This window comes from Anomaloglossus baeobatrachus, chromosome 1 (genome assembly GCF_048569485.1).
Source record: "Anomaloglossus baeobatrachus isolate aAnoBae1 chromosome 1, aAnoBae1.hap1, whole genome shotgun sequence".
Classification (NCBI taxonomy): domain Eukaryota; kingdom Metazoa; phylum Chordata; class Amphibia; order Anura; family Aromobatidae; genus Anomaloglossus; species Anomaloglossus baeobatrachus.
In genome coordinates, this window is record NC_134353.1 from 502,450,013 (window position 1) to 502,463,363 (window position 13,351).

The 13,351-nt window shown below is 43.3% G+C and overlaps 1 protein-coding gene across 2 annotated transcripts in view; it reads right to left on the reverse strand.

Annotated features, from left to right (window-relative positions):
- The window catches only part of LOC142295551 (uncharacterized), a 98,319-nt gene extending 84,985 nt beyond the window's left edge, over nt 1-13,334 (reverse strand). For both annotated transcript variants that reach the window (XM_075338665.1, XM_075338660.1), the window contains exons 1-2: nt 13,252-13,334; nt 2,761-3,889 (exon numbers count right to left, since the gene is read on the reverse strand). In XM_075338665.1, coding sequence (XP_075194780.1) covers nt 2,761-3,827 — 1,067 coding nt within the window. In that variant the 5' untranslated portion in view covers nt 3,828-3,889; nt 13,252-13,334. The remainder of the gene's footprint in view (nt 1-2,760; nt 3,890-13,251) is intronic.
- Between the last annotated feature and the right edge of the window lie 17 nt (nt 13,335-13,351).

Below are 13,351 nucleotides of genomic sequence, written 5' to 3' on the forward strand. Positions count from 1 at the left end.
TTTAATTTTTTTGCCGTTCACCGTGAAAGTGAGAAGACCACTTTATTCTTCAGGTCAGTAAGATTACAGCGATACCATATTTATAGGGTTTTTATTTTATGTTTTGCTGCTTCTACACCACAAAAACAATTTTATAGAAAAATAAATTGTTTTTGCATTGCTGTATTCTGAGAACTATAGCTTTTTTATTTTTTTCACTGATGGACCTGTATGGTAGCTTGTTTATTAAGGGACAAGATGATATTTCCAGCGATAACATTTATATTTATTTGTATTTACATATTACTTCATCGCGTTTTATTCCACTTTTTTATCAACTGTATGGTGAAAAGGTAATGCTTTTGTTTTTTTTTATGGTGTTCACTGAAGGGGTTAATGTCACGGACGTCTTCAAACATTAAGAGAGTTGTGACAGGTTTGGGCACGGATTCTCACTTAGCCTAGTCAGGGTTTGTATATTAAATGTGTTTTTTTCATTTAGTGTAATAAAGGGTTAATGTCAGTTTGTTGCCAGCAGCTGTCCTGCAATCCATGTCAGGTGCAGCCGCTCTGTGACCATGCAAATCACCTTTAAGTAGTCGCAATTCCCAACAAACATTGCTGTTGAGAGAATTCATTCTGTCCTGGCTGCGTAGGTGGAAGGAGCTGTTGGGGTTCTGACATGAGCCCATCCGTCTGCTGCCATGGAGTCTGGCTGCAGCCGTGGAGTTTGAGCTGTATCCTTTTCCCACCTGTGTGTCTATATTTCCCTTGTGTTGTATTAGTGCAGCGGTGGGACTAATGATCCTCACCTGCCAGTTCACTAGCCAGGGTTACTGCAGGGTTTTTCTACGGTTTCAGGTATTCACAGGTGCGGAACCTTTATAGGGTTGGCTAGGAGTACAGGACATAGCTGCAGATGAGTATGACGATTCCCATCTTCCCCCCTCCCTAGCACCAGGGCCCACCATTGTTCAAGTGCCCTTTGTGTTCCCCCTTTGGTTATGATGTCTTTCAATCATAGGTCTGAGCGCAACTGTAACGCCGTGTATTCAGATTTCTCTCACTCAGAGCATGACAGTTAACTAGTGTGATAGTTTCATAGATTGGATAGTGACAGCTGCGGAGATGTGTGTACTTTGTTTGTTTCTACATACATATACGCATTATTGGTATAATTTTCTTTTTGGTTTCATTTTTTGTGTTCTTTATTTTCAGATTTTTTCTTTTTATATTTTTACCTTTTTTGTTCACTTAGTCACTACATGGGACATTAATTTTTATTACTCTGATTGCTGGTATAATATATTGCAATGCAAAACAACTGCAAAACATTAAATCGGTCAATGCTGCATTGACAGACCATGCCAGGAGCAAGGGTTAAGACGCTTCTAACAGGCTTGCTATAGATGATTGACCTGGAGATCATCGTGACAACCTCGAATTACCAAGCCAACCGTCAGGTCTCTGTAAATCACCTCACGGCAGTCCCGATTGGTTGTAAGAGGGAGTGCACTCGCTCTCCCAGCCTCCTAAATGCTGTGATTGCTGTTAATTGCAGTGTTTAGAGGATTAAACAGAAAGAGGCGGTGAGCGGACCGTCCCTGGCTGTGGCAGCTAGAGCTCAGCTATAACTTACGCAGATCTCCGGGCGGCGATCGTGCGGGCACAGCTCCTGTGCCCACATGATCGATATGACGTACATTTACGTCGTTTTGCGGGAAACCTTTCTCGATCATGACGGACGTGTACGTCAAATGTTATGAAGGGGTTGATTAAATATATCTTTTATGATGGGAGTAACCTTTTAAAAAAAATAGAAAGACCCAAAATCAAGCAACAACTTAAGTCAGCTGTAGTGATATCCTGGAAAAGCATCATAAAAAGGAGGAAACCCAGCATTTGGTGATGTCCATAGCTTTCAGACTTCAGGCAGTCATTGCCTGCAAAGGATTCTCTACAATATATTAAAAATGAACATTGTATTTATGGTACAGTTAATTTGTCCAATTACTTTTGAGCCCTTGAGGAGGCTTTGTAAAAAAAACTGGTTGCAATTACTGAACATTTCACAGGAAATATTTGTACAAACCATTTAATTAAACCTAAAAATGTACAATTCAATTGCATCTCATTGTAAATAAAAAAAATAATGGCATGTCGAGCCCAAATCACGAAGATTTGGTCACTGCCGAAATAATCCTGGACCTGACTGTATACTCAGACTATGCCAATGTAGTGTATCAGGCAGTTTTAACTTTGCTATCTGACCACCTGGCATTCTTTACCCACCTTTATGCGATTATTACAGTCTCTTATTATTATTATTACGGTCTCTTATTTTCTTTGAATTTTTTTCCTCACCATTTCTATAGTTTGACGCCACTCCCTATAGACTATGATTCCGCAATTAATAGAGGCATGTAACAAACCTCCTACTAAAGACAATGGAAATGGATGGAAACTACCTAAAATGTATGGAAATATCAGCTTTGTTTGACCTAAGCTATAATTCTTGTAGATTCATACAAGCGCAAAATATGTTTATGCTAAAATTCTACACTGACCGTTCTCAGATGCTCACCCTGCTTGCCACCCCACTTTTCTTTTAGTGCAGAGTTGAAGGGGATAGTGCATACGGCTACTGACTCGACTTACCATACACGTAGAATAGTAATATATTACCTGTGCTGCCTATACTAAAATTACTAAGAATACTAAAATACAAAACACAACATACATAACAGGTCAACAAAATGATCAATGACACATGGCTCTCACCTGTAATTGAACTGTTTTTCGCAGAAGCTGCACTGGAGAATATTCACTCCTGGATCATCCTGGTGATTTAAAAACTCTGTGTATGTCAACAGTAGCTCACATCTGTCACATTTGTGCACCACTCCTGCAAGGTTTTCGCTCCCATCCGCTCTTTCCATTTCAGTAGCATTCTCCAACCCAACTATAGTAGAATAGATCATGGGTTTGATTGTCTCTCCATGTAATCTCAACTCATTCATAGGTTCTGAACTATCAGGAGTATCCGCCTCATCACATAAATTAATGCAAACTTCTGCGGCTTCGTCATCAGCTTCTTCTGAAGATCCATCATTATGAATTGTAATGGGCACCTGTCTGGTATAGCCAGGGCTAATATAGGCGTTATCAGGACAGTCACCCACCGGACTTTCTCTCCCCAACCGTCCACTCTTAGAAAGTTGTGTCCTCATATAGTATCCAGGCTTTCGAACAACGTATGTTTCCTTATAAAATGCTGGCCTCTTTTGGATCTTTGGTTTCTCTTTTATCGGAGTCATGGTTTCCATATGTCTTCTTTCCCCCTTATACTGACTGTTAATCTGTAGGTTTTCCTGTCTGATTCTCTCTCGCCTTGGTTGGCTCTCAATTTCTCTCATCTGCAAGTCCCGATTTGGCACATCGTATTCCTCATCATCTGGGCCGCATATTTCTTCCTTTGGACTACTGTTATGTGGACTGCTGGATACATTGACCACTTGAACGGTTAGCGGGAGACTAACTTGCAATAGCTGGGCAGCCTGCATAAAGTCTTGCACATGACAAGTAGGGATTTTGTACGTGTATATAAAATCTAGAAGGTGACTAAAACCTTCTAAGCTTACATTGTCCAGAACCAAAAACTGCTGCTGCTCATTTCTGCTTAGTGCTGCATAGAAATACTCACTACATGCTGAAAGAACATTTTTATGAGCAAGAAATATTTTACCCTCAACCATCAAGGAAACGTCACAGAAAAGACCCATTGATTTCTGTTCATTCAATTTCTGGAGAATTGACCATCCATGGGCTTCTGGAGACATAGGATCCATGCTGTTTGTGCAATTTCAAGAGCCCAAGTTAAAATACTGTCAAGATGTTAAAACGGAGGTACCTAAACGTACAAAAAAAAAAAATTAAAAACATATTTTTAGCTATTTTTGATACACAAACGCCATTATATATTATACATCTTTATTTTTCTACACATTTATTTGCCATCATAGGAAGCTATGGTAGATAAAGGTCTGCTAAATATTTACCAAGTTTGTGTTGGAATAGTGTAGCGGTTAAAGTTGAGTGAGTACCTAACTATTTGTACTCACTATACTCATAACGAGGACTGTCTAATACTCGCATATTCAGTCCGAATAGCGTGTGCAATGCAAGTCAATGGGGAAAACTCGCAAACTAATGAGTAACCTGAATGCTCCACTATACACTACTCGCACGAATAGTATGGTATTCAGGTTACTCGTTACTTTGCGAGTTTTCCCCATTGACTTGCATTGCACATGCTATTCGGAATGAATACACGAGTATTAGACAATACTCATTATGAGTATAGCGAGTATGAACAGTTAGGTACTCGCTCAACTCTAGTAGTGAGCCATTTTATTGCAGGAATAGAATATATATGTGATCGATCACTTCTCGTGTGTGTATATATACCCTGTTTTTCCAAAAATAAGCCGCCCCTCCAAAAATAAGCCGTATGCTTAACACTAGAAATCCCAGAGAGAGGTCATTTAACATTTCTACCATTGGAATCCTATGGAGCTCGAAATTCCTGGGACGTCTAGTGTTAATCTATGCTGGGTATCATAATATGGGGGACCTTACGACAATTTATTTATATACCACGAAAGTGACACGCAGACAGGGTCTGTGACCCCAAGCAGTCATATGTTCTCAAGCCAATCAAGAAATAACGTCTGGAACACCATTCTGAGTCTGAACTGGGTGCAAAAACCTAAAAAACATCACTATGGGGAGATAAGGTATGCACACCAGTGACTATGGAAGGGGAATACATGTAATAGCAGAAACTGCTGTGTGAATACTGACATGAAAAATCCAATAGCTATATGTAAGAATGAAATGTGAAAAATGGAACCTGCATTACTGCCATGAACATATGAATCAAGAGAAATTTAGCTATTGAATTGATCAATGCAATAGAGCCCCAACACTACGCCAAAGTATTTCTCTACGTTGGGGTCCCTAGCTTGTGTGTGTCCTCTCATGCAGTTAAAAAACTTACCGTGTATGGGAAGCTGAGACCCAGGCTATATATGCGTATAATGTGGACTGGCAATAGGTGTGAGTAGGGAGGGTTCACAAACGCAAGACTACAAATCAATTAAGAAATAACGTCTGAAACACCAATTCTGAGTCTTAACTGGGTGCAAAAACCTAAAAAACTGCATGAGAGGACACACACTAGCTAGGGACCCCAACGTAGAGAAATACTTTGGCGTAGTGTTGGGGCTCTATTGCATTGATCAATTCAGTAGCTAAATTTCTCTTTATTCATATGTTCATGGCAGTAATGCAGATTCCATTTTCATATTTTCCCTCTTACATATAGCTATTGGATTTTTCATGTCAGTATTCACACAGCAGTTTCTGCTTTTCATATATTCCCCTTACACAGTCACTGGTGTGCATACCTTATCTCCATTTATGTTCTCAAGCTTCTGACTGCGACCAATCACAGACACCAGGACTGCCAATGGGCGGGGAAAGCAGTGAATATGTAGGAAGCTAATAAGTGGCCCCGGAAGAGTGAGTGGCCCTGGAAGCAGTTACAGCCGAGCCGGAGACTTGGTAAGTATAGACTCGGTAAGTATAGCGCGCTTGCTTTATTATTATTATTATTATTATTATTATTATTATTTTTTTTCCTGAGTTATTGAATCCAGATCATTAGCTGGAATTCCCTGAGAACTCCAGGCCCGGGTTTGACACCCAGATCATTTTGAAACTGCACGGATCCGGACTTTTACAATCTGGGTCCACCCATCACTATCCAGGATTTTAACCCCTTCACGACCGCGGGCAGTAAAATTACGTCCTATTTTAACGTGACTTAACGACCAGGGACATAATTTTACTGCCTAAACTTCATTTGATTGCCGTGGCCATAGCAACTGCTTTGAAATGATGTTCCCTGCTGTTTCTTACAGCAGGGGACCTTTGCTTGACCCCAGGGGGGGCGGCATCGCCACCCCCTATTGACGATCGATGTGATTGGCTGTTCAAATCTGAACAGCCAACCACATCGTTCGCACTAATTTCGGCAAAAATAATGCCCGAATTAGTGCGATACTGTGAGATCCAGCTATGAGATTCCGCAGCTGCTGCAGCATATCATAGGTGGACCTCAAACATGTCGCCCCCAGCCCCTGCAGCACTGATTGGAGCGATCGTGCTATGACGCGCAATCGCTCCAATCAGTGTGCAGTGGGGCGGTCTGATCTGCCGGTGGCCGCCCTCCCCAGGCCTGTGCTGGTCTGGGGAGCCTGCCCCAACATGTCTGCAGCGTGCAGTGGCTGGTACTTGTGGTACCACGCCACCGCTGCTGCTGCCGCCGTAGCTGAGGTCACCGCTCCTGCTGCACGTGAGTACTGTGCTCACCTTGCAGCCCCTGCGCGCTCCCGTGTTAGCTCCTGCCCGTGCCCCCCTACGATCTGCCCCCCCGACATCCCGATCTGCTCCCCCACCCCCCCCCCCGACATCCCGATCTGCTACCCCCGCGATCTGACTGCCTCCCCCATTATCTCTATTCTGCTTCTGCAGCTCCCTCTCCGGTCTCCCCCTCTGCTCTCCCCCCTCCCCCTCTGCTCTCCCCCGACGTCCTCTTACCTGTCTTCACCGGCCCGATCACATCTGCCTCTATCGCTGGGTCCTTCCTGGGCATTCTGCTGATCTGCCTGCTGCTCCTGTAAAGCTGTCCATCTCTCTGCCATCTGTTCCTCTGCAGCTCTTCTGGTCAGTGATCCTCTGGGTACTGTGAGTATAACTTTTTTTTTTTTTCCCTGTATCCTGTCCATTTTTACACCTCATCCTTCCGTGCGTCCCGCCGAGCGCTGATCAGGGATGCAGATAACGTATCTGCATCCCTGCTCAATTTTTGGCGTGACTTTTTTCCGTATCCGCAACGGTTTTTGTATCCCATCCGTCCGCGCGTCCCGCCGAGCGCTAATCAGGGATGCACATAACGGATCGGCATCCCTGCTCAATTTTTGGCGTGACTTTTTTCCGTATCTGCGACGCTTTTTGTATCGCATCCGTCCGTGCATCCCGCCAAGCGCTGATCAGGGATGCACATAACGTATCTGCATCCATGGTCAATTTTTGGCGTGACTTTTTTTTTTACGTATCCCCGACGCTTTTTGTATCGCGTCCGACCGTGCGTCCTGCAGCGGCCGATCAGTGCACTGCATCTGTGCGTTTGAAAAGTCAAATGGCGTTCCTTCTCTTCTGAGCCCCGCCATTTGCCCAAACAATTACTTTCCACCACATGTGAGGTATCTACGTACTCAGGAAAAATTGCACAATACGTTTTATGGTGCATTTTTCCTGATAGCCTTGTGAAAAAAAAGCTACCTAGTTGAAGCAACCGTTTTGTGGTATAAAAACAATTTTTTCTTTTCACGGCTCAACGCTATAAACTTCTGTGAAGCCCCCAGGTGTTCAAAGTGCTCACCAAACAGCTAGAAAAATTATTTGAGGGCTCTAGTTTCCAAAATGGGGTCACTTGTGGGGGCGCTCCATTGTTTAGGCACCTCAGGGGGTCTTCAAACCCGACATGGCGTCCGCTAACAGGTGCAGCTAATTTTGCACTCAAAAATTCAAATGGTGCTCCTTGCCTTCCGAGCACTGCCGTGTGTCCAAACATTTGATTTCCACCACATATGAGGTATCTGCGTACTCAGGAGAACATGCACAATAAATTGTATTGTGCACTTTCTCTTTTCTCCCTTGTAAAAATGAAAATTTTATGGCTAAATTAACATTTTTGTGTTAAAAAGTAAAATTTTTATTTTTTCCTTCCACATTGCTTTGGTTCCTGTGAAGCACCTAAAGGGTTAATAAACTTATTGGATGTGGTTTTGAGCAGTGTGAGGGGTGCAGTTTTTAGAATGGGGTCACTTTTGGGTATTTTCTGTCACCTAGGTCTCTCAAAGTCACTTCAAATGTGATGTGGTCCCTAAAAAAATTATTTTGTAAATTTTGTTGGAAAAATGAGAAATTGCTGATGACCCCTTGTAACTTCCTAACGAAAAAAAAATTTGTTTCGAAAATTGCGCTGATGTAAAGTAGACAAGTGGGAAATGTTATTTAGTAACTATTTTGTGTGACATATCTCTGATTTCTGGCATACATTTTCAAAGTTTGAAAATTGCGAAATTTTCAAAATTTTCGCAAAATTTCCTAAATTTTCACAAATAAACGCAAAAAATATCGGCCTAAATTTACCACTGACATGAAGTACAATATGTCACGAAAAAAAAATCTCAGAATCGCCAGGATCCGTTAAAGCGTTCCAGAGTTATAACCTGTCAAAGTGACACTGGTCAGAATTGCAAAAAATGGCCCGGTCATTAGGGTGTTTTAGTGGCCGGGGGTGAAGGGGTTAACCTTGATGGCTTAACCATAGGATAGGTCATCAATGTCTGATCGAAAGGGGGTGCGTTATCCGGCAACCATGCTTTTCAGTTGTTCCCAATGCCGCCACCAACCGAAACTACTCGGTTGCAAAGCTGCACAGCTCCAGCAACCGTATAGTGGCCACAGCTGGGTACTGAATAGCCGTCTCTTTTTCAAAATGATTGATCTGATGCAGTATGGGCACGTACAACCCATCCTATTAAAAAGACAGACATATTTACATATACAAAAATTGGAAAGACTTTTTTGCTTACAATTCTTCTCCCATTCTTGCCTTAGCTTACAGTTCCAGATTTATTAAGTATCAGGTGATATTTAATGATGCAGGTAGAAAAGCATCAGTCAAGTCATTGCAAGTGTAACAAAATCTAATAAAGCACAGCAATGCTGCCATTTAGAAGCATGGCGAGAGGTTGAGCTTATATGCATGGCAGGCTTTGTTTTGTGCCTTACTTCCTATCTGGGTCCCCAGGATAAGGGTCATGTACACAGTTTCTGTGGGAAATTTTCTTTTCAGACCACTGATCTAAGAAATCACAAAGCAAGGATGGGGACTACCCATATGGACATACAGTTATTCTGCCCTCTAGTGGCCTCATAAAAAAAAAAAATATAGTTACAGAAAAATGTAACTCAAATTGTCAGGCGTAGTAATTTCTCTACCATGTAACAGTTTATTAATACCAGGAACAAGCATAAAATGCTTAAATAGAAGAAAGTGTTATTTGTGGGATTAGGCTGGGGAATCAGAGGGACACTAAGCCCTAGGATGGCATTTCTGTCCTTTCGCAACACAGAGTGAGCGTGTCACTAAGCTGCATTTTCCAGCACTCCTGGGCTAAAAGAGGGGGAATTTTGTAAACCCCGGGTAGACCAGGAGAATTTATGGAAGTAGGAAGAGGTGCAGTTGGGGGAAGGGACTTAACATCCCTTTAAATTTTGGCAACTATGCTAATCCTTATAGGTAACCTGGTGAAATTCAACAAAACTTTGCTGTAGAAATAACCCTTTAAAAGGGAATGTATCGTCAAAAAAAAAAAAAAAATTCAATAACTGAAAAAATGTACAGTATTAATGTTTTAATGTTTTGTTTAAATATTATTATTTGTTTTTAATTGAGCAAAATATAAAAAAAACAAACTAAAAAGTTTGATATTTTCCACTGTTAAACACTAGGGGGAGCAGCTGCTGAAATCCTTCAGAAATCCCACTGTAGAAATAGCTCACATTACAGCTGCAGTAAAGTGGGCGGAGTCTGCTCTGTGTGTGATGTCACAGCTCCCTCCTCCCAACCTGGGTGTTTGCAAAGGATAGAAAAGAATGACATGTAGGGACACAGTGCGGAGCCATTTTGTTGGTGACCACACATGTCTAAAGTGTAACCAAGGACAGCAGGAGTATCACACAGGACAGGATTAGATACACAGCTCAGCAGACAGTATCACACAGGATAGAATTAGATACACGGCTCAGCAGACAGTATCACACAGCATAGGATTAGATACACGGCTCAGCAGACAGTATCACACAGCATAGGATTAGATACACGGCTCAGCAGACAGTATCACACAGCATAGGATTAGATACACGGCTCAGCAGACAGTATCACACAGCATAGGATTAGATACACGGCTCAGCAGACAGTATCACACAGCATAGGATTAGATACAATGCTCAGCAGACATTATCGCACAGGATAGGATTAAATACAGGGCTCAGCAGACAGTATCACACAGGAGAGGATTAGATACACGGCATACAGTATCACCGGTTCACACACAGGCCGACAGGTGGCAGGAGGAAGTAGGAGGGGGTGAGCGGGGGGTGTTTTTGGAGACGGTAGCAGCGGCGGTACTTACATGAGTCACATCACACATACACGGCGCAGCGGCGGGCAGAGCGGGTGCTGGGTAGAGCGGAGGGAATGTCATTGGAGACGGTAACTCCGGGGGGAGGGGCGGCGGTAGCAGCAGTAGCAGGGGTTGGGTAGAGTGGAGTGAGGGGGTGTCATTGGAGACAGTAATGGCGGGGCGGGGCGGGGAGGGAAGGCTGTCCGTACTCACACATCCCGGCAGTTGGCAGGGGTAAACTGGAGCAAACAGCATAGCTGTGAGCTCCACAATGATGGCGCCGATCTCCTCCCTCTACTGTGATCTGGACAGCCCAGGGGATGCGTCCAGGGCACAGCAGACGCCTGCTGTAACGTTACTGAAGGGGTCGGATCCCGACCACTGTTCTCTATGCACAGGGGCTGCCATAAAGGAGTGAGTTACTGTCGTTATACACACAGCAAATCCAGCATGGCCCCCAGTGCCTCCAGTAAAATAAGAATTAAATAAAAACTAAATAAGCGGTGATTTTAATTTTGTATTAAAAATATTTGATTTCATAATCACTATTTTTAATACAAAAATTAAAAAACGCGACACCTTCCCTTTAAAGAAAATTTGCCACATGTACAGATGCTATTAACCTGCAGATATGGGGTAAATATGCAGGTTAGTAGCGTTCTGAACCTGCCCGGTGCCTGCACATTGAATCCCATTGCCGGGAGAAAATTAACTGTATTCCTCCAGGCAGCTTTCCGGTTTTAGTCAGAGGCGGCACCGATGAGAGTTCAGTCACCACTCTGTGTATGGAGAGCAGCAGCTGTAACTGTGCCCCGCACTGACTGACAGTTGCTCAGCATTAGGTCCCTTTCAGACGTCCGTGTTTGAGGTACGGGTGATATCAGTTTTTAAAAACGGATGCCACACGTACCTATGTTATTCTATGGTGTTACTCACACGGCCCAGTTTTCATACTGACCGTGTGACCCCTCGTAGCCCTGCACACACACACACTGAGACATATCCGTTCTCCTCTGGCAGCACGGGTATCACACACTGATGTGATGCGTGTGACACATACCGGAGAAAATACGGGTCTTTTAAATAAAAAGATTTTCTATAGTCACCTGTATCCAGCGCTGTTTTCTTTGGCTCTGCTGTCTCCTGCTACTGACCCCCACTCATTATATTCATTGATTATTCACTGCACTGAGGAGCTGGAAGCAGGAGAATCGCTGGATACAGCATCGCCAGGGACAGCACCGCTGGTGACAGATGAGTAACCAGCAAGCAGTGTGCGTGCATTGACGTCCAGGAGGTCATTGGAGTTCCCAATGAACTCTGATGGACCCGTGAAGTCACTGTGGATATACCCACTCGCTATAGCATGGGGGTGTCATCAGGTTGTCATCAGAGCTCATTGGGAACTCCAATGAGCTCCTGGATGTCACTGCACACACACTGCTTGCTGGATACTCACCTGTCACCGCTGTCCCCGCAGTGCTCCGGCTTCCAGGTCCCAGTGCAGTGAATAATCAATTATATAATAAGCGGGGATCAGAAACAGGAGGCAGCAGAGCCGAAGAAAACCGCGCTGGATACAGGTGAATATAGAAAATCCTTTTATTTCACAGACCCGTGTTTTCTCCGGTACGTGTCACACTGATGTCACGCGTATGCAAACACAGATGTCACACACGTATGACCATACCGATGTGTGTGGCGTGTGGCTTGTACCTGATTAAACACGGATGTCTGAAACAGCTGTCAGTCAGTGCAGGGGCGTGCTAGCATGCTATGTGGGCGGACTAGCTAAGGGGAGAAACGCCCTTGGGACTAGTCCGTGCGCTCATTAGTATGAGATAAAAGATCTTTAGAAATAATTTTCTATAGATCTCTTTATCTATGCTAGTGTATACAGTGACGGTTAGGCAGGGATTAGCAATATGTACCCAGAACTGCTCGTGGTACTGAGTGTATATTGCACCTGACAGGTTCCCCTGAAGCTGTGAAAGCTTGTTTTGTTACGTACTAAGCTAACAGTTTTATTTATACATTTTGATCACTTTTTAGTATTTTTCAGTAATTAGGCACCTCACCAAATACTCAATGTATGCACATGAACTTACAAATACTGAGGTAAAAACTCACCAAATACTCAATGTGTGCACGTGACCTTACAAATACTGAGGTAAAAAACTCACCAAATACTCAATGTGTGCACGTGACCTTACAAATACTGAGGTAAAAACTCACCAAATACTCAATGTGTGCCCATGGCCTTACAGATACTGAGGTAAAAACTCACCAAATACTCAATGTGTGCCCATGGCCTTACAGATACTGAGGTAAAAACTCACCAAATATTCAATGTGTGCAGGTGGCCTTACAGATACTGAGGTAAAAACTGATCAAATACTCTGTGTGCATTCGGCTATAGGGACTGATGGTGTCAGTGTATTAAACATGAACAGGTCGAGCATGGATTCTAGTACTTCATAGTCTTTGTGATTGGACCCTTAGCATGGACCCCCGTTAACATTTTGTAGGTGGTGTGTTTACGTGTCACATTCATTTTGGATACAGTAGATGACTCCTCAATGACTGACATTAAGTGCCATTTTTATTTTTTATAGAGAACTCCTGAATATGGCATAAGTAACATAATGACTGCACTGAAGGAGAGGCGATGCCTACTACAGCCAATCAGGCTGACGCTTTCACTTTCCAACCTGCCTTCCAAAAATGAAAGCTGGAATTTGATTGGTTGATACGCTATAGAAAACATGTCTGTAATCAGACTATAATTGAGAAGACCGCATGAATAGTAAAACATAGCCATTATTCAGGTCTACAAAAATGTTCACGTGACTGAACCTGCGACACAGGAATAGCTACAGTATCCAGGAAACACGCAGCCTGCCCAGACCCACAGAAGCCCACGACCCTATTTCACATGTTGCAGACTCACCTCTGTTCTCTGCCCATCGCAGCCTCGCTCCCACCCCAGACATACTGACGCAATCAGATGGGAGTATTTTCAATGAACTGTTTGTGAATAAAGTTTGTTG